The sequence below is a fragment of the Ctenopharyngodon idella genome, chromosome 8 (assembly GCF_019924925.1).
Source record: "Ctenopharyngodon idella isolate HZGC_01 chromosome 8, HZGC01, whole genome shotgun sequence".
Classification (NCBI taxonomy): Eukaryota; Metazoa; Chordata; class Actinopteri; order Cypriniformes; family Xenocyprididae; genus Ctenopharyngodon; species Ctenopharyngodon idella.
The window spans coordinates 26,649,917-26,672,553 of NC_067227.1; the positions used below are offsets into that span (position 1 = coordinate 26,649,917).

The 22,637-nt window shown below is 36.3% G+C and overlaps 2 protein-coding genes across 2 annotated transcripts in view; one reads left to right on the forward strand and one right to left on the reverse strand.

Annotated features, from left to right (window-relative positions):
* The window catches only part of acbd6 (acyl-CoA binding domain containing 6), a 38,652-nt gene extending 29,555 nt beyond the window's left edge, over positions 1-9,097 (reverse strand). The window contains exons 1-5 of the mRNA XM_051904058.1: positions 8,651-9,097; positions 8,203-8,267; positions 7,800-7,896; positions 5,673-5,755; positions 461-566 (exon numbers count right to left, since the gene is read on the reverse strand). Of these exons, the coding sequence (XP_051760018.1) occupies positions 461-566; positions 5,673-5,755; positions 7,800-7,896; positions 8,203-8,267; positions 8,651-8,926 (627 nt within the window). The 5' untranslated portion in view covers positions 8,927-9,097. The remainder of the gene's footprint in view (positions 1-460; positions 567-5,672; positions 5,756-7,799; positions 7,897-8,202; positions 8,268-8,650) is intronic.
* Positions 9,098-10,784: 1,687 nt separating this feature from the next.
* Positions 10,785-22,637, forward strand: part of xpr1a (xenotropic and polytropic retrovirus receptor 1a) — a 78,612-nt gene continuing 66,759 nt past the window's right edge. The window contains exons 1-2 of the mRNA XM_051904038.1: positions 10,785-11,232; positions 18,729-18,780. Of these exons, the coding sequence (XP_051759998.1) occupies positions 11,164-11,232; positions 18,729-18,780 (121 nt within the window). The 5' untranslated portion in view covers positions 10,785-11,163. The remainder of the gene's footprint in view (positions 11,233-18,728; positions 18,781-22,637) is intronic.

Sequence of the window (22,637 nt, forward strand, 5' to 3'; positions counted from 1 at the left end):
GAAGGAGGGTGAAAAACAGAAGCTGGGCTCCGATTCACAAGGTCCCTACACAGTGTTCACAGCTACCAACACATTGAACAGAGAATATCCAATTTACTTGTGTAAATGAATAAATATTACATAAAATAATACAAATAAATATATAAAATAGTAATATATAAAATAATACTACTGTCAAAAGCTTGGGAAGTCTTTGATGCTCACCAAGGCAGCATTTATTTGATCAAAAAATACAGTAATATTGTGAAATATTATTGCAATTATGTTTGTCTGTTTGAATATATTTTAAAATGTAATTGATTTCTGTGATGCAAAGCTGAATTTTCAGCATCATTACCCCGTCTTCAGTGTCACATGATCCTTCAGAAATCATTCTAATATGCTGTTAAATGTTTATTTTCTTATCATATTAAAAATGTATCAATTTATTACATTCATAAAATTTGTTTTAAAAGCCAACCTCTTCGTCCCTTGTGTTCACGTCCACTTTCTTGGAGCTGATGGCCTTGCTGACGTGTTCGATGTTGTTCTCTCGACAGTAGTCAAAAATATTTTTGTCCTCTTCCCTGAAGTCAAACACAACCAAAGAGAAAATACCATGAAAGTGTGTCAAGTAATGATGACACCAAACCTTTTACGAAATGTCATAGACATCAATTAAAGAACATCTGAAATAGCATTAAATCATAGTAAGGAAATAAGAATCCAACCAATAGTCTATAACCAGGGTCAAGGTGGTCGCTAGAAAATCTGAGCGCTGTAAATGTATATGGCTGAGTGATGACCCAAGATGGAAGATAATGCCAGGCTAAACGGGGCCAAACTAATGTGTACAGGTGCAGCATGCCGCAAAAATCAAGTCACTGGCAGGCATCTCATGGTCACATGCCCATCCACCTCTGTGGCGCATTCTCAGGAGTCTGGCACTCATCACAGCAGTTTTAATTATTTTCCTCTCTAATCACCTTGTGGCATTTGGGCCGAACCAGGCAGGGCAGAGCAAGAGATCGAGAGAGAAAGAAAAGGGTTATAGGGGATGAGGTACAGTTGGTTGGAGAAATCTCATTAAGAGATTTACCCCTGCCCCTCTTGCCCATGCAGGATGGCAGATTAATTGCATTTGGAGCCCTATTGTGTGGCCGCCCCTCACTCTCATTACAGGGGCAGGGCAGATGAGACTAGCAGCGGACGGGACCTCCGTGCCTGAGAGATACAGGAAAAAGACAGACTGGCCAACTTTAAATAAACTGATTTCAGAGAGCGAATCAGTGCAGTCAGAGTATTTCAATTCTATAGAATCAACAGACTGACACAAAATATAAATATTAAATATATACACACAGTGGGGGGAAAATCTGAGACCAACAGAGAAAATGCATTAATTGTGTGCAAAACTTGTATGTTATGCCTGGCATGTTTTGAGAGCATCTTAAATTTCATATGGCTCAAAAATATCAATTCTCATATTCAGAACAAAATACATCTATAATGCATACAATAAAATAAATTACTTACAGAATGACAAAAAAAAAAAAAAAAAAAAAAAATAGCGGTTTCCTCAAATAAAGGTACAAAAAGGGCCTGAAATTCTTTTTTAAAAATGTTGTTTCAAAATTAAAGTTATATAGGCAAAATTGATAAAATTAAAAAATATAAATGGGAAATAAAAACAAACTACTGTCACAAGAGGGTTTAAATTATAGTTAAATATGCAAAATTTATTAAACAAAAAAATAAAAAAATACTACGTTAAAATGGGTAAACGTGTTGTAAATTTATCCTACATTTTGTCATTTTTTAAAAGTTAAATATGCAAAATTTATTAAATTAAATAATAAAAAAATACTATATTAGAATGGGTAAAAGTGTTGTACATTTATCCTATATTTTGTCATTTTTAAAATTAAAGTTAAATATGCAATTTTTTTAAATAAATAAATAAAGTACTGTGTTAGAATGGGTAAAAGTATTGTAAATTTATCCTACATTTTGTCATTTTCAAAACTAAAGTTAAATATGCAAAACTTATAAAATTAAAAAAAAAGAAAAAAGAAAAAAAAAAAAAAAAAAATGAACAAACTACTAAGTCAGAATGAGAAACACGGTTGTAAATTTAGCCTAAATTAAGCTAGTTTGCAACACATGAATTTGACATCAGATTATGTCACAATGACATAACCATAATCATATTATTTTATTTATTGTATTCATGAAGGTCACAACCTTTTGTGACAGGCCCAAATCAGAATTTTAAGGGGTAAACAAAAAATTGTGTTTAAAATTAGCTAAATTTCTTGCTCTCTTACATTTACATAATATAATAGTTTGTCTAACATATCAAATAATTCTCACAACAAATTCAATAACAAATCTGTGCTTTAAAAAAATAAAATAAAATAATGGGACACCAGTGTCCACCGTATTTATGGAAAATGGCTTATGCCCATATATGCGTGCACTAAACCTGGCCTTATCTCACTCATAGTAAATAAGGATGAATATGTGAGTGTTTGTGGTCTTAGCGTGACCCAGTGTGTCTGTGCCATGTGGGCATCATCCGTCTCCCGGGGCAACTAATCAATAAAACTGCTCATTCGTCAGACTGATGCTGGCCTGTGCTCCTAAAGCCCGAGAACACACACGCACACAAGCCCACGCTTACACCTGATTAATGGCTCACTGATAAACGACATGGCATCAGCGATGCCGCTGAGCATGCTGGGAAGGTCACTGGCTACTCTGTCATTCCACAATGCTTGATCAACGTTTTCTGACTAGTGAGAGACCAAACAAAAGCCCTATGTCCATGTTTTCACACACAGACCTTAATGCAGATTATACAGTTGAATCTTAAAAGTAGAGCTGCACGATTATGAATAAAATGAGAATCACGATTTTTTGGTTTCAATAGAGATCACGATTCTCTCACGATTCTGAATATTCAACTAAACAAAATAATGTAATTTACTAGAGGTTCTGACAAAATATTAATTGCTGGAAAAAATTGTTTAATTAATTTGAATGAATTCAATGACTCATTAATAAATACTTGTTTCATTACTGGATGAATCGATGTTTTTGAACGAATGATTCAATGACAAATACATTTTTTAACAGTCACTTGTCGCCACCTAGTGGCGTAAGATGTAATTGATTGTAAACCGTACAACCGTTGTTTGAAGCGCCAAGATAGTTTCAATCGTTGACAAAAGTGTCTATATCCTAACTTTAAACTTTTATCTTAGTACTTCTGTGATAATCTGAATATTATAACAGAAATAACTACTGTGTGGTTCAAAACTGTTCTCTCTGCCTCAGCGCGGCAGCACGAACAGAGATTTAAATGTTCCGGTATGATTTTGTCAAAGGTTTAATAGACACAGGCGAATCATTGTCATTAATAAAATAAGATCGCGTGGGTGTTTGAATCGAGATCGCAATCTTTTTACGATTAATCGTGCAACTCTACATAAAAGATTTAAAAAAAAATATAAAAATATAATATATAATCTCGCCCCCCATTGACTACCATAGTATTTTTTTCCCTACTATGGTATTCAATAGAGTACCTCAAGGATGACGTGTTTTTGTAGGCAAAACCCGGAAGCGAGTTAGCATTTTAGGACTTCCGGTTCCATCGCCCCGAAGTCAATGGTTTTTTTTTAATGGGTTTTTGCTAAATCGCCTGAAATAAGGTCTGTGGTTAACAAAGCCTCTAAATATTTTCACGTTTTGATCTATGACATAAAACACACCAGGTATAACCCGCTTGTGATTTTTTAAACCTTTATTGTGTCTTAAAAACGGCGGTTGCTAACACATTGCTTAAAGGGATTACTTCCTTCAGCGGGGACTTTAGACGTCATCATGACAAACAGGACATTTGGACAGCATTTCTCATGAAAAAGTGGATAAGTATTCATACACAGCACAGATCATAATCAGCGAGCATGTTTTTAAATAAAGTTGTTTTCTAAATAAAGTTTGAGGAAGCTTGGTGGTGGTGACGCTGATCCGCGACCATGGTGTGCTGTAGTCCGTTTATAGCCTAATGTTAGCTTTTTATATCGGACGACTTTATTTAGGCTTCAAAATGTATACATTTTGTGTTAACTTGTAAAGATTATCTTGATAGACAAAATGTGTAAGTGCCATAACCCTTTGTTAAACACAGCTTATTTTTTGCGATTTTCCAAAAGTCTATGGGGAAAATGCATAGGCTTTCGATCGAGGGAACCTGTTGGCCTACAAAAACACGTCATCCCTGAGGTACTCTATTGAATACCATAGTAGGGAAAAAAATACTATGGTACAAAATTACAAACATGCTTCCAAAAATCTTCCTTTGTGTTTAGCAGAACAAAGAAATTCATACAGGTTTGGAACAACTTAAGGGTGAGTAAATGATAACACAATTTTTGGGTGAACTATCCCTTTAAGTTTACTGTATGAATCCTTCTTGCACACCAGGCAATTTTTAAAAGGATAGTCCACCCAAAAATGAAAATTCTGTCATTTACTCATCAAACAGTTATGGTTCCCATTGAGTTCCATTGTATTTTTGTCCATTCAATGGAAGTCAATGGGAACCGAAACTGTTTGGTTACCAACATTCTTCAAAATATCATCTTTTATGTTCCACAGAAGAAAGTCCTACAGGTTTATAATGACATTAGGCTGAGTAAATGATGACAGAATTTTCATTTTTGGGTGGACTATCCCTTTAACATCAATCAGTTATGAGCTGAGCTGACACATACACACTGCCCTCCAAAATAGCCCGATATTCTGAAACTGACACCTCTGCTCCCATCAATCAGATCAGATCAAACTGATTAATCTCTCTCCAAGCCGCCCTCACAGAACAACTCATCTATCATGCATTCTTCAGTGAATAAAGCTTCCTCATTCACGACTACTACAGAAGCACAGGATTATGCAACTTGGGCAGATCAGCTTATCGGCTGTTGTTTCTCAAGTGAGTTTGAGCAACAACAAGAAAAAGAAAAAAGAAAAGAAAAAAATCAGATGGTCCTAGAGTTACAGGTCATCTGGTTTTGCAATCGGGAAATGCAGAATCCATTAAGACTCTCTAATCAAATGCTAACGAGAGGTTTGAATATGCAGGAGGGCTCTCAATCACAGAGCTTGGAAATTGGAACGCAGCGAAGCAGTCTGATTGGGTCACGCCCGAAATGGGACGCTCAGTGAGCGACAAATGGGAGGAGAGGAGGGGGAATGGGATGTTAATTGCCTCTTTGCTTTTCTGTCCCCGATGAACGACTCACATTCTCCCGGGACACGTCAACTTGGGGAATGAACCCCTGTTGCATTGATACTTCCATATATTTCTTTCATCCATCCATGCCTGGATCCATTTTACATTCCTATCATCGATATAATCGTAAAAAAAGTAATTAAACTCTACCGCTTCCTGAGGCCTCTTCACCCCCTATGCTTGCATACTAATACTGTTAATTTAAGAGGTAAAACCATGTGAATTCAGCCCTTAATTTGTCTCGTTAAAGGGAAGAAGCCTCGGGGCGTCTGGTATCCATGAGTTCCATGAACAGGAAAATGAATCATGCATCACTGATGCAAGAATGATCACTCACTGGATCAAATAAAAAATTATAATAAAAATCATCATATTCATAAGCAAGACTTGTTACCTTATTTTTTCCTCCTGGTACAGAGAGCTAACCGCTGGCCCACCGAATCCAGTTAGCTTCTCTCCTCCTCTTCGCTCCGACGACTAAAAAAGAAACAGGAAACTGTCACAATTCCCACAAGTGAAGCCTAGAGATCCATTTAAAGGTCTTAAACATCTGAAAAGCCTCAAAACTGAAGTGAAAACCCTTCACCTGCTGAACAAACGGGACATGAAACTATATAAAAAGACAAACACAACAGTAGCCCACAGAGTCACTCTCAGTTTTGTTGACAAGAGAAAGGTACAATACGCCTCCATCAACCTCAAATATGACAGGAAACTGGCAGTACGTTGCACATGTTGCTAGACTTGACAGGTTTTGTATTTTTAACATTGTTATATTCACTTTTCTTCCTTTTCTAGACAGCACAGTACTTGGCTACAGCAAGAGAGAGAGCACAAAGGACTCTGGATATTCATCCACCGGTGGAACTCGCTGAGGAAAAGATTAAAATTGCTTTGTGCAGCCAGCCAGCTCTATTATACAGCAATTTTAATTCAATGACTTCAAAATATTACAGTTTTGAGCAGAAAAGTGCAGCATCTGCACTTATGTTTGAATAGTAGGCTTGTATTAAAATACCGTAAATTCGTGCACTTTTTTTTTTTCTTCCTCCACAGCAGGTGCACGTAACAACAGAAGTGCACAAGAGGTCAGAAACAAGCTATTGTCTCTCCTCCCTTGCCCGGGCTCTCTCTCTATCTTGTAATGGAGCTGCCTGCCCTCTTCTTAACACACTAACACAATCAGTTCATTCTGAAAGGTGGGGAATTTGTTTATGTGCTTTTGTGCTGGTCTGGATGGCAGTCAGATTGTGTTACTATCAATGAAGGGGGATGTATCTGCTCTGACATGCGGATTATGGGTAAAAAGCAGGAAGATGATAGATAGATAGATAGATAGATAGATAGATAGAGCCATAAATGGATAGAACGACAGACAGACAGACAGATAGATAGATAGATAGATAGATAGATAGATATAGATAGAACGATAGAACCATAAATGGATAGAACAACAGACAGACAGACAGACAGATAGATAGATAGATAGATAGATAGATAGATAGAACGATAGAACCATAAATGGATAGAACAACAGACAGACAGATATATAGATAGATAGAACCATAATTTGGATATAACGACAGACAGACAGACAGATAGATAGACATACAGACAAACAGATAGATAGATAGATAGATAGATAGATAGATAGAACGATAGAACCATAAATGGATAGACGACAGACAGATTGATAGATAGATAGAACGATAGAACCATAATTTGGATAGAACGACAGATGGACAGATAGACAGACAGACAGACAGATAGATAGAACGATAGAACCATAAATGGATAGAACAACAGACAGATAGATAGAGCAATAGAGCCATAAATGGATAGAATGACAGAGACAGATAGATAGATAGAACCATAATTTGGATAGAACGACAGACGGACAGATAGATAGATAGATAGATAGATAGATAGATAGATAGAACCATAAATGGATAGAACGACAGACAGACAGACAGAACCACTCAACAGAACTGCGTAGTTACTGCATAAAAGTCTGCTTAAACATCACTGCAATATTCCAGAGGAATTATATCATGAACATGAATAACTCTGTTCCTGTTATCTTTTGAGCATAATCCGAAAAAACAAAGGGATATTTTTCAACTACCTGTGTGAGGAGGTTGCACAACCACAACAACTGCACAATCAGAGACTGCCCTCTTCTGGACATGTAATTCAGTAACGCAGTAACATTACAGAACAGCGCCTACAGTTTTACCAAAGGGCAGATCCGCTTACAAGAAGTACAGTTTATTAGCATGAAAAAATAAAAAATAAAATACTGATTAATACCATGCTTTATTTGAGAGCAACAAATCCAACTCCAAGTTGACAAGTGACAATCTTTCTAAAACAATACTATGCAAATCTGTTGTCCATAACTTATCTGGGTGGACTGTGAATATCAATTCATAGTCCAAACTATTTTACTGCAAAAGACCAAAGAAAAACCTTGTGTTCCATCCCCTAATGCAATAGCCCCTACATTAAGTTTAATATTTACCTTCTGACTGCCTTCTGGATCCAGAGAATGTACACAGGACACATACTCCTGCATGGCCTGCTCCGCACTCATGTCCCCCAGCTGTTTCCATGCTGACCTGTGAACAGGAAGCACTCTGTCGGACTATAAAGACTCTAAAGATTTGAAATTTATTTTATTCCCAAAAAGCTCATATTATTGGACACAAAGTGGATTTAGATTTATTCATTTAGCAGATGGCTTTAAGACTCACAACTGAGGAAAATTACAAGCAGTTTGTCATTAGAGCCAACAATATTCACAGTACTAATCAAGTGACTGGAGTTCTGATGACATCAAATGTCACTGTCAAATATGAAATAAACCCAAATCAAAATTCAAAATCAGGTTTATCATGAAATGCATGACTTGTTAAGAGTCTTACCATTTTCTCTGACCCTCAAAATCGAAGAAACCAGGTTTTGTTGTATTGCACTTTCCAACTTTGACCTGTCAAATAAACATAAGATTATTAATATATTTACTTAATAATAATTACTGTCAAATGCTCAAATAACTGATCCCAATGTCAAATGTTTTAGACTCCAAAACCAACAGACCTTCTGACCTTCATCTGTCAGAGCTATATACCCCTTACAAAACTTAGCATGGAAATCATAATTTACACCACAGTTAATACTACAGTTATTTTACTACATACAATTTGGGGTAACTTTGTATTAACCATCATTGTTAAAATATATAAGTAAATAAAAAGTCAATAAAATCACAAACAATCTCAGCTCTTCGTATCGTGCTGCATTTAAATAAATTTATTATGATTTTACACTATCAGATATGATAAAAAGTAAAGACAAGTACGCTGTGTTTACCTGTTTGAACCTGGCGTACAGATACAGCAGCTGCTCTCTACTGGCTGTCTGGACGAGATCTCTGACCCGGTCCGCTGCCGCCTCAAACTCATTCTCTAGATCTGCTCCTTCTAATCGAAGCGCTGTATCCGCAGCGCCACAATCAAATTTCCCTAATCCGAAATCTGAATCCGAGTCGGATCCTCCACCAAGCGGCTCTCCAGTGTCAGGCCGGGCTGGATCAGTACCGGAGCCCGTCGCTGAGTCTGGGGAGGAGGACGGAGATCGGGACGCCATTGAAGATAATGAAGATGCCTAATAGGGATAATCAACAGTATTTCTGCTTTAATTATTATTAATTAATAATAAAACCAGCGCAGACAACTGACTGCTACAGTACGTTATCCGTAATCCGAATCAGTCGGACTTGTTTTGAGTGTTGGTCCGTGAATGGTACGTCACAATAATAGGCACGAGTGCGTCCTGCAACCGGTTTTTAGGTCCTACCATTTTAAAGTAGACGCATGAAATAAAATCAAAATCAATATTGCACCAGTTTTTGAACTTTATAGACGTATTATTTATTACATGATCTATTACTATAGATCTTGCTACTATATTATACTATGATATGAAATAATATGAGGTATTGTCCATTGCATTTTCAAAGAACTTAGACAGAATTTCAACTCAGACTCAGAAGGGCCACAGAAAAGTAATTTACTCTGTTCTTAGTGGTCCTTTCCTGATGTTCATTTCTTCAGGTTCGTTAGGATTAATGCGCAGATTTTTGCAATGCAAACATTGACCACTAGATGGCACACAAATCACATTTTTCCAAAAGAATCTCGCCATTATTCATCCCACTCCAATCTCATTCCTATTCAACTGCGCGTAATTCCCTTTGCTTATTTCCAACTAAATTGTTGTCAGATTTTATAAATTATTTTATTTCACCATTTATTAAAAATATAATTGTTTATATACATTTCTGGTTGGAGAACAGTAGTAGTCCGAGACTGTTGCCCAGAAGCAAAATTAATAGCCAACCTGGTGTGCTAAAATATAACAACATAAAGCGGTGGGCAGAAATCTTGTCTCTATTGCCTTGAGTCAGCAAGTAATATATCAGTAAAATGTAAGTAAATAGATTCAACATACACAAGAGTGAAGGGTTCAGATGGCTTGCTGGATATCTAATTTTAACTTTCTTTTAGTTTATTGTGTATTTAAATCATGCCATTTTAATACTGATTAATATCTATCTCGTGGATATATTGATATATTTTAAGATGTTGGTTGTAGTTACTAAAGTGTGAAAGTGTGTATGTCTCTTTTATGCTAAATATAGCCTAGAGAAAAGTAGGCCAGTTGAACTTGTTATAAAATGTCTATTTTTGTTGGGAAAGAATGTGTAAGTATGTAAAATATATTCATATTATAACAAATAAAAAAATATTGTAATATTCAGTGTAACCAATTTAAATACAGAGCTTCCATAAAAGCTTGTCAACAGTTGCCAATTCCTGATTGGCCAGTAACACTTGTAGGGCGGGACTTAGCTAGTTAAATTTCCAAACAAGTAAACAAATAAACAAACAAACAACTTAATATTAGTATTACATTTTTGACAAGACACAGCCTACACTTGACGACACAGTAAACATTCAAAATGTCAAATTAGTTATATATTGTATCATAAATTATATGCAAGATATTATGTACAATATATTACAACATTATAGGCTACTTATTAAAACTTTTATTGTTTTTACACTTTCACGGTTAAGAATAAAACAATTAGCCTACATCAATAACAAAAAATAAACTTTTTTTTTTTTAATTGATTTTATTTTTAAAATATTAAGCCAAACAGCATGATAAGATTAATCAAAAGCAGCTACCCTATTTTTTTATTGCGAGAAAATAAACAGCACTGCATTGATACACAATAACATACAAGGAAAAGGGAGAAGAATAAAAAAAAATAAAAAAAATAACAATAGCACCTCAGTTAGTAAGAAAATATGATCATAATTCTTAAGAAACTTGTTTTTGCTATTGTTATCAATGAGTTTAAGAGATTTTACAAGAGAAATCTCAGCAAGAAACAGCTAGCCTATTTCTAAACGCACCTCACGGTGCGCTGTGACGCACGTACGTCTTTCACTCAGTGCGCGCTGATGGCGGACAACAGCTACTTCACAACCGCCCAGAGAGTCTGGAGAGAGAAAGTCACTCCCAGAGACGCCCGCACCGGCGCTGAAGCGCTGTCATTTAGGCACTTGTTTCGGGCAGTCGGACGAGGTTGCTTTTAGTTCCCTTATGTTGCGGGTTTTACTTTGAACGGGGTAATATGTGGGACCGGGGAATAGTGGACTGTGATAGACCGGACAGGATTTAGACAGAGCGCAAATCAACGCAGCGCATGCGGCTCCGTAACTTAGTGACAGAAATAACAAAAGCCCCGAAGAAGCCGCTGCCCGACCCGAGGATATTATTATAGTCCGACTGTGGATATCTGCTCCGCCAGCATGAAGTTTGCGGAGCACCTGTCCGCTCATATTACTCCAGAATGGAGGAAACAATATATACAATACGAGGTGAGAGATTTATTTATGAATTTTACATGGTGCGTGTAGTCTGTAGTTGCGTCCCAGAAATTGTGAAGCAACTCGGAGTAGCCTATTCAGACTCGCTGAGCAAAACTTCAGCGAAATGTTTGATTTGAATAGTTTGTGATTATAAATATTATGTGGAAGCAATGAAAGGTGGTTTACAGACATAAGTTAAATGACCTGTAATTCATTAAAAAAATCGTATCAGACCTAAGGTGGAGCAATAGTTTATCTGGAAAATAATGAATTACTAAATTCACTTTTTTGTATTTTTTTGTATTGAATCACACTACTACATCATAATTTCTTCACTGTCTCTGACATTAACGAGGGACCCCTTGGCAGCTTTTACATCTGGACAATTTTATTTGTTTGTATATTTCAGTGGTTTTGTTCCTTAAAAACATAAAATTTCAGGTAGTGATTTGTGTTTTTTTTTTTTTTTTTTTTTTGGTTTATTGACACTCTCACAAATCTGGAGCATTGCCAAACACCTGCCTGCACATTTGGCACAAAGAAGAAATTGCTTAAAATAATATTTATATTAATTATATTAAACTATCTAGGCAATAAAATACATTCTGTTTTAATATAACAGAATTGTAAAGTTATATTAAGTAAATTCACCTAAATTCTTCCTTAATTTTTTTCTTTTTTTGGAATTTAGCCAGAAAGGTCATTTGATGTAATTAGTTTGCTCGCCCACTTTATGTCTGCGGCAATTAATTTGCTGAGTGTTGGAGTTCAAATTATTTCTGCTGAGAAATCTTTTCTTTCTTTCTTTCTTTCTTTCTAGAACATAGCTTGAAACAGCAGGATGTAATGTAAATACAATAACTGATAATCATGATTTCTGATTGTTCTTATTATATATAATATAGCATTTAAAAAAATAGCAAGAAATTTATGCATAATTTCCACTCCATAAAGTATCTTTTATTATGCAATCCTTTTTCTTCATTTACAAAAGGTTTAATACAGCTGCCGTCCATGATTTCCAAGGTTTCCATCCACCATTATTTTATGAATTATGAACAAAGGAAAGAGCTCTGAGAGATTCATGGTATATCCATAAATATAACATGCCCCACTATCAAGCCTTGCTTTAGGAGAATGTAATTCTGCTTAAAATAAAACATAATTTCTATTCAATTAAAATTAATTGAGGAATTGTTTTTATTAGTATGATTATTGGTGACTGTCATGTGCAATTATTTTTGATCTTATGCTGTTTTTGTTGACATCTGAACCGTGGATTGAACTGGTCAACTGTTGAATAATGAATGATTTCAAGCCAGATTTTAATCTCATGTTGGTTTATTTATTGTTTCTGTGCTGTGAAATTATTGACCGCACACTTAGGCAATAAATCAATGGTATTTGTTGTGTGATGGTGGATGGTCAGGGCTTCAGCATGCATCTTGGCGCAAAGGAGGAGAAATCCTTTGTCTGGAGCACTGAATCCGTAATCAGACGGAGAACCCAGGGAAACATGAACTACTGCAAGGATTGTAAACAAAATGTATTTATCCAGTTTATTTTGTAGTAATTATTTGTTTTCACATAGTTTGGCAGATTGATTAATAAAAAAACATGTATGCATCTGTTGCATATATTCTCAGGTGCTTTACTGACATGGTGCCTCTATATCTATTGCATCTGTTTTGCTTAAGATTGATTGATTAATCTCAGTTGTTTTCAGAGAGACTTTCACTGTCAAACCTCAGTTACTGGCCGCATGTGCCAATTTGCATGTGTGAACGGACTGCAGTGAGATGCCAGCTTGATCTGTCAAGGACAAGACAAAGGACTCAAGGAAAATAGTTTAATTCATAATGATCAGCCTGTCATTTGATCTGTGAGCTGTATTTTCACCGTTTACGTGACACAGATAGATGATTAGCAATATCCTTTCCAGCACTGTACAGCCTTATCAATGAACTGTCTGGCTCTATTCTTTACATACGGTGATAGATTGTGTAGTAGTGAGAGTCTAGGCTCTGATTTGCTCTTGGCAAGATGAAGACGAACATCTTTTTTTTTCCAGCTACATTCAATATAATATGATCCATTACAGCTCTGTCTTATAGAGTGTATCCCAAAGAAAAGCAGAATTTATTAATGTTTGGTCATTGAAGTCCCTCTGTGAGCAGTTAAGACATGATTACTAGACAGACCCGGTCTCTGCTCCTCTATTGCTTTGTCGCCTGTGGCTGACAGGGCCACAGAAAGTCAATGGGAAGCAGCCCCACAGGCTCTATGCAATAAAACTGCATGAGTCCATAAACTGGCTTTAGGAACCGTACAAAGAAAGAACTTCCTAATAAAGCACCAAACTTCTTTACTTAGTCCTTGTCTTAAAACTTTGAACAAGACCTTTATTGTTTTATACTTTACGTAACATCTTTAAAATAGGATGACCTTGAAAATATTATGAAATATCTAGTGATTTACGTGCTAAGGTGGAAAGAGCATCGCAATAACTGAAGGGTGAAAGAAGGTTGATGAAACGTTTAGTCTTTCAGTTGATAAATTGACGAACTGATGAGTGATAAATGAATGAGGTTTCACACTTCGGCTGTGCATATTAAATAGCTGTTATCGATTTTATTTGCTTTTAAGACTTACTAAGAAGGGAGAAAGCGAGAGTGAGAAAGATGGTGTGTTTATGGAGGTTGCTAGGGTGTTGCTATGTAGTTGCTAATAGAGTGCATTAGCACCCCCCCTCTTTTTCACCAGCGCTGATTCCGGAAGTATTTTTTTCATTAATTTCTCCCATAGGGATTTTAAAATAGTCTTCGTTAAAGAGTGATAACCAAGCCAACCAGCTACGAGGTGAATCACAACTCTACAAACTTTGATTTAAAGCAAAAAAGTTTTTTAAAATCTGACAGAAAGACAAGACTGTGTACTTAACGGTTTTAGTTGGGGAAAGAACTACAATCCCATGAAGCATTGCAAACAGCATAATCTAATTAAAAATGGAGAAATATAAAACTACTCCTTTACGAACATTGATTATATGTATAAAAACTATATATTTTAAGTTTATTGCAATATATATTATCCAGCACTGTATCGTAGCTCACAGTAGGTCATAAAATGCCACTTTTACAAGATGTAAAATAAGTCTCTGATGTCCTCAGAATGTGTATGTGAAGTTTTAGCTCAAAATACCCCACAGATCATTTATTATAGCATGTTAAATTTGTCACTTTTTGAGGGTGAGCAAAAATGCTCCATTTTGTGTGTGTCCTTTTAAATGCAAATGAGCTGCTGCTCTCAAGAAGAGGGCGGAGTTTCAAGAGCTCGTGTTAGCAGCACCGATTTCCTCCTGCAGACTCACTGAAAATGTTAGAAACTGTTCAGCCTTTTATGTTCAAAATGGAGTCGGACAACGATGGAGAGACGCAAGAAGAAGTAACAAGATGTTTCTGAATGGTTAGTTGATGAATTTATGTAGCTGATGTGGAGTTAACTATCTTAAAGTCATAGATTAGCATATTCTGTCATGATAATCTATAATTCGCTCGTGTGGGAACTGTTATAACAGAGCCAGACAATATATGCTACTTGAAGATAGAACAGGTTTAGTTTAGTTTAATTAACTTATGTTGGCATCTTGCTTTTATGACATGCTATTGCATTTGTGTTATGTACTGTATTGCAATAACATGGCCTCACCCCCTTTGTTGTGTGTTCTCGGGGGCGGGGTTTATGTAAATTTTAGGGTTAGTGATGTCACCAACCCGGGAAGAAGCTCGTTGTAGTCCCTACCAGTCGTTTGTTGTAGTCCTTAAACAGAGAATCCTTTAAAAGAAAATATCTCCCTTTGCATTGAACTTTGAGCGTCCTAACTTTGCAGACATTGTTTATGCTCTAACAGCAACTTTACACACTAACTAAAGTTAAAAAAGTGAAATCACAATCAACCACCCCTTTAAAAGTTTATAAAATATCATTCAAAATCAATTTCCCTATGGAGAAAATTAATGGAGTTTTTACTTCCAGAACCCGACTTTTGCACTCTATTGCTCTGAGTGGTTATTAGCATGCTATGTGTTTGCTAGGGTTTCTGGATGATTGCTAGGGCGTTGCTATGGAGTTGCTAAATGTTTTGAGTGGTTCTTAGTGTGTTGCTAATGTGGTTGCTAGTGTGTTCTGGGCAGTTGCTAGGGCATTTTGCAGATTGCTAAATCCAAAAGTATTTGTGATCCCTAAATATGACTTTGAACCTTCCTTTAAAGTACATCTTATTTTTTTCATCCACTGGTTTGAGGTATAATACATGTCTTTATAGCAGAATGGTTTTTATGTATATGAGCAATATTTCTAATGATACTTGCCTTAGCAACATCACTATGTGTATGTATATATATTTATATATACTATGTGGCTTGTTTTGAGTATATTCAGTATATTCTTCAAAGCAGCAGGTCTGCTTACTGGCTGGGATGTATGGATCTTGCTGGCTGACTTCACAGACCTGCTGTTCACACATGCACTGACACACACTTACACACACAGACACATATACACACAGCGACTTGCGCTCCCTCTCCCACTGGGATGACATCTGCTGCCAGGCTCGCTGGACGCAAAGATCTGCCCAAATCTCACACAGACACATGCATACATATTTCTGAAGGAAGAGCAGATGTATAGTATATATGTATCCTGGTTACGGTTATTGGTTGTATAACTTGAATACTCCAGAGAGCACATCTAGCCTTTGTGTCATCATCATCATTGCCATGGCAATGCAGCCATCTTGACGATTCTCTTATTTCATTGGCTGACACACTGGCCAGGCTTTGACCTTGAGTGTGAGATTTGTTTATGGTGAAAAGAAGTCTTTATAGCATCCGTACAGCCCTACGTGAATTTTCTTGATTAGCGTTCAGCTTGATCTAGGGATGTCTTCTGCTTAGCAAATAAATGTTCTTGATTGTGATTTGTTTTTTGTTGTGTCAAGATATACATTTCAATCTATGCTATATTGACTGAGCAGCAGTTCCCCGCACTGACATGAGCTTGTGTAGAAAATCACCAGATAATGTTTCATCTCCTGAGTGCTGATAAATGTTTATATGGGCTACATCCGATAGATCTTTTTATTTATTTATTTCGAGAAGTGAGTATATAATCCTCCATTGTAAAATGTGTTTTGTCAGGTAAACAAAAATTAGCTTGATGGGCTAAATTAACTTGTTTTAATAATTTTAAAAAATATTATTTGATATGTTGAAATTTGATTATTTTCCTTTTTCTCTGTAGTTTACCTACTGTCCTGTTGAGTCTATAAAATAATATATTTATTTATATTATTTTATATATATATATATATATATATATATATATATATATATATATATATATATATATATACATACAGTGGTGGTCAGAATTATTGGCACCCTTGGTAAATATGATCAAAGATGACTGTAAAAATAAATCTGCATTGTTTATCCTTTTGATCTTTAATTCATAAAATTAGCAAAAATCTAACCTTTCATTGAAGGAGAAGAATTGAAAGTGGGGGAAAATCACATTATGAAATAAATGTTTTTCTCCAAATCACGTTGCCCACAATTATTGGCACCCCTAGAATTTTTTTATGAGTAAAATATCTCTGAAGTATATTCATATTTCCATTTTTTTTTAGCACACCAGGGTGATCATGAACATGACAATGTCCAGCCATGACTTCCTGTTCCACAGGAGTATAAACATGAGGAAACACAAAGGCCAAATTCCCGTAATCATTCATCACAATGAGTAAAACCAAAGAATATAGTTCTGATGTGCAGCAAAAGATTGTTGAGCTTCACAAAATAGAAAGTGGCTATAAGAAAATAGCTAAAGCATTGAAAATCACCATTTCCACCATCGGGGCAATAATTAAGAAGTTCCAATCAACTAAAGATGCTAGAAATCTGCCTGGAAGAGGACGTCTGTCTAAATCGTCCTAATGCATGGTGAGGAGGAAAGTTTGAGTGGCCAAAGACTCTCCAAGGATCACAGCTGTAGAATTGCAGAGATTAGTTGAGTCTTGAGTCTCAGAAAGCCTTAAAAAATGATCAAACAGCACCTACATCCCCACAAGTTGTTCGGGAGGGTTTCAAGAAAAATCCTCTGCTCTCATCCAGAAACAATCTCCAGCATATTCAGCTGTCAGACAAGACTGGAACTTCAAATGGGACCATCTTCTATGGTCTGATGAAACTAAAATAAAAGAGCTTTTTGGCAGCAAACCCACCAGATGGGTTTGGTGCACACATGGATAAAAAGTACCCCATGCCCACGGTTAAATATACTGCTGGATCTTTAATGTTGTGGGCCTATTTTTCTGCTGGAGGTCCTGGACATCTTGTTCAGATACATGGTATCATGGATTCTATCAAATACCAACAGATAAAAAATCAAAACCTGACCGCTTCTGCTAGAAATCCAATAATGGGCCATGGTTGGATCTTCCATCAGGACAATGATCCAAAACAAACATCAAAACCAACACAAAAATGTGTCACTGAGCACAAAATGAAGCTTCTGCCATGACCGTCCCAGTCCCCTGACCTGAACCCTGAAGAAATTGAGTGGGGTGAACTGAAGAGAAGAAGCACCAGCATGGAGCTGGGAATCTGAAGGATCTGGAGAGACTCTGCATTAAGGAATGGTCTCTGATCTCTTGTCAGGTGTTTCCCAAACTCTTCAGGCATTATAGGTGAAGAGTCAGAGCTGTTATCTTGGCAAAAGGAGGTTGCAAAAAGTATTGAATAAAAGGGTGCCAATAACTGTGGCCAATGTGTTTTGGAGAAAAACATTTATTTCATAATGTGATTTCCCCCCCCCAAATGTGCAATAACTGCACATTTTACATTAAAAAAAAAAAAAAAAAAATCATATTTTTAAATGTGCATTTCAACTTTTTAAGATGCTTTATGCTTTTTTATAATGCTACTTTATCTCAAAATCCTCCAAAATATAAAAAGAAAAAGAAAAGAAAAAAAAAGAAATCAATTTCCTTCTTGAATGAAAGAAGCACACTAATTTCTGAGAATAACCTTGCTGACATGAAATCAAATGCATTCAAATTACTGAGGCAGCCCTATATAGGTGAATCTATTAAAGACCTTTGGGATAAAGTTATATGTTTTCTGAAGGATCAGGAAACAGATCATGCATAATTGTCCAGCGATTTTGGTTAATGACATGCTAACTAAAGTAGGTAACCATATTCCCAGAGAACTGAAAGACATCATTTCACACAAAGAGTTTAATAATCATGTTTAAAGAAACAGTGGCCTTATAGCATGCTAGATCAACGTTTGAAGTAACCTCAATTAGCTTACATATCCAGCCAAGTGAACACTCTTTTTTTCCATTACAAGTTGCCTTAATGGGGTGTGTAGGAATACTGTACATCATTGCCCCATGACCTGTACCACAAGACCCTCATCATATCTATTTTTCTGACACAGGCTTTCAAGGAGATGCTGTATGCGGCCCAGGACCAGGCCCCATCCATAGAAGGTAAGGAAACTCCCTTCTGAACACGTAACCAACCAAACCCTTTTTCCATCCCGTACTTGTCTCCACCACCCTTGAACGAACTCCCTACTATAAATAGAGGAAATTTCAGCACTGCCACATCTCTCGCAAGACAGTGGGGCAGCTCGGCATAGCTATAATTAATACAGGACGTCAGATGTCCACCGAGGTGTGAGGGTGACGGGGTGTGGCGGGGAAATGATTTATCTGAAGCACTGTCGCAAAGAAGTAAACAAAGTTCTTGGGTTTCATGTTATTTAGTCTCAAAGTGACTCGGTGATGATGTTGTTCCAGTACTTTAAATGAATCTTTTTACCTCCTATGTGGCGTGTATGTCAAGGGAATGTTTGGATAGAGGCGTTATGATCTTTGAAGTATTTTATGAATCCGCTTCTCAAGCCAGCGTATCAGTTTCGTTGTTTTATGACTTGGTTTCATGTGGCATTAGATTACATGACAAAGCATGACACAACAGGCTTTGCTGTGATTTGAAATATGATGAGAGTATGAATTATAGTCTAAAGTGTCCTACAATACAGTTAATTGGGTCATGAGCGATAGGACAGTATATTTTGCCAGAAACAAGACTGAGCAAGCCATTCATAACAGTGCCAGACACCTGAAGAAGGCATACACAGTTTAGCATACATCTTTCGGAGAGCTAACAACTAACAGGAGATGGGGTGTGTGTGTGTGTGTGTGTGTGTGTGTGTGTGTTTATAAGTCTTGTCAAACTAAAGAAGAGATGTTCTTTCCAGTCAGTGCTTCTGTATGTCTCTGTCAGACTCTGTGTGTGTGTGGCAGGACACTTTGACCTTGTTTTTGAAATTCAGGGTTCCGTTGAGGTGGGAAATGAAAGAAAAGTTGGCATGTCTATTTGTCAGGAAAACAGATTTATTGTGTTAAAAACATTTTGGGTGGAAAAGAGGGAAAGCCTGAGCTGCATTTTAACTGGATTTTGCTTACTGGCATACAAAATACTCTTTTCTGTATATAATCACCATGGTTTAACATTACTTTAATGTACAGGTTGCTTGCGAATGTGACTCAATACAAATACATGAATTATTTTATTTTTTATTTTTGTGTCCAGAACCTTATACTATGGGTTGGACATTTGAACAAACCCCTAACAGACTAAAATTGGTGAAAAATTAGGGATGCAGAATATATCAATACCTTATCGGTTATAGGCCAATATTACAAATTTTATTTTGTTTTTAATTTATCGATATTGGATTGATATATTGATCGTTATTTGATATTAAATTGTGCATGCTTATTACCTATTTTCCCTTTTTTTTTTTTTTTTTTTTTTTTTTACATTTAGACAACCTTTGTCATCATCTAATGCTTATTTAAAGTTAATTTTTAAAAACACTCATAATAACTCTGTTAAATATAATCTTTAGCATATCTCAAAATGAATATCCATTTTTATAGTGTACATTATAATGTTGTGATGGCTAAATTCACTTGTAGTATTTAAAATGACTGCTTTCAGTTTTTAGTGTTTTATTTTAAATTTATTTATACAAAATTTTAAGAATTGTAATATCAGTCATTTATCTAAAAATAATTATCGACTTATCGTATTTTTATATTGGTGCATCCCTGGGATAGTTCACCTAAAAATGAAAATTCTGTCATCATTTACTATGGAAGTCAATGGGGTCCATCAACTGTTTAGTTACAGACATTCTTCAAAATAGCTTCTTTTGTGTTCAACAGAAGAAAGAAATTCAAACAGGTTTTGAACAACTTGAGGGTGAGTAAATGATGACAGACTTTTCATTTTTGGGGGAAAATGAAAAGTCTATCCCTTTAAGTAATATCTAAGGACCAGAATACATACCTTGAATACTTTTTACCTTTTAAATTAAAGCTGGAGATCAACTGAATAACAGTTGTGATATCATGCAACCACAGGATTAAGCTAATTCTAATCTTAATGATAATGTGGCCAGCATATGGTATTGTAATGTCAGTGTCTAAACCCAGCAGATCAGAACTAATCCATAAAGATCAATGGCTTTCTCACTTTCCCAGCACTCAGTTGAAGCCCCACACAGATTCCAGTATCGCTACAGCTGCGGTGCCGTCTCTTCTTTTCCTTTTTTAAACTGCTTTGATGTCCCTCTGCAGGGAAAGTGGATTGATGGAAAATGAAAGAGAGGAAAATAGAGCTGAGGAATAGACATACTTATTGAAGCACCTGTCATGTGGCTTTTATATTAAGTTTCATGTCTATCAAAACTCTTAACATGATCTGTGAGGCTTAACGCATCAGTTTTTCACATATAAGTTTGCAATGCCAAAGTCTGTTGAGATCAAGTGATGATTTTATTAAATAAACCTCCCCTGGAACACTAATTACCGCTGCTAGATTTATGAGGAAGCTTTTTTTCCTTCACAGTCTGCGGAGTGTAAGAAAGAGGAGTTTTGATATTCTGTGAACACACTGGTGCCCCAGGGAGGCAATTTATTGGGTTATTACGGACCTCTTTCTCTCTTTCTCTTTGGCCTGATCTGATAGAGTCATATTGAAGGCTCAATATTGAGAAGGAGGCAGTTCAGAGAGTCAGCATCCCCGCACACTGTCAAGAACACAGATCGACTCAGTGCGCTAAAGTGTTCGGGCACGGAAATAAGCAGTTGAGGTCCCTAACTGAACTGATGTACGTGAGTGTTTTAATAAATGCTTTGAAAGACAGAGGATGAAAGATCTCTGTAAACTTGCTGAGGACCCCTTTATTTGTGACAAACTTAGGGGCCATTCACACAGAATGTTTTTTTCCATCCCACTGTGCTACCTTTTCAATGTAAACGTGTTAGACGGATGTCTTTAACCATCACGCTCGCATCTCACGTCTTTTGCACCCTCGCATATTACACAGCATTCTAAAAACGCGGCACTCAAGTTACAAGAAGTTAAACTTTTTTTAAAAAACATGTGTCTTTAGACCTTGAGCTTTTTTCATTCCACTGACCTGCATCTCGTGTTCTGCGTGACCCGGCTACCTACTATTTCAAGACACTTTAAAGGGAAACATGAAGAAAGTAATCCCAGAATGCATGGCAAGTTCAATGATATTATACCAAAAGGCATGATAAAAGTTATTCGGTCCAATTAAAAATGAAAATTAAACTATTTTACTCAATTAAAAAAATGTTTATTTGAGTATTGGGTCATTAGCTGAACAACATGCTAACGTAATCACTTGTGAGCAGAGTAAATGGCAAATTTGTGGCAAACAAAGCTCTTTAGCATATGTAAATATGAACTTGAGCCAGAGGGGTTTGCCAAGACACTTTAGGCCAGATTTACTAAACAGGGCAAATTAGCATGAGAGCGCAATCCCATAAAAGCACCGATGGGAGTGGAAAGTTCTGTCGATGATTTACTGACAAAGCGCACATTAAAGAACACAGACGTGGCCTGAACTAACATAATGACCAACACAATCTACCAAGAGCAGCGCAAATTAGTGTCTGGTTTAAGACATGTGCTTTGTCCGAAATCAAATACTTCCCTACTATATATGTGAAAAACAGTACACCGACATTGTATGTCCGAATACATAGTATTCGAAAAAACAGTAGACGAAAAGTCCCTGGATGACATACTACTTCCGGCGATATTCTGAAGTGCACATTCGATGCAACTGGTGCTGGTAGGTCACATGATAATGACAACATGGCGGATGTAGTACATCTGGAGTACATTCATATTGCACACATTCATACTATATAGAACATACTTTTTTTTTTAACGGTCACGAAGTAAGTTCAAATTCAAATGTACTACCTACTCAGTATGCAATTTCAGATGAAGCAAT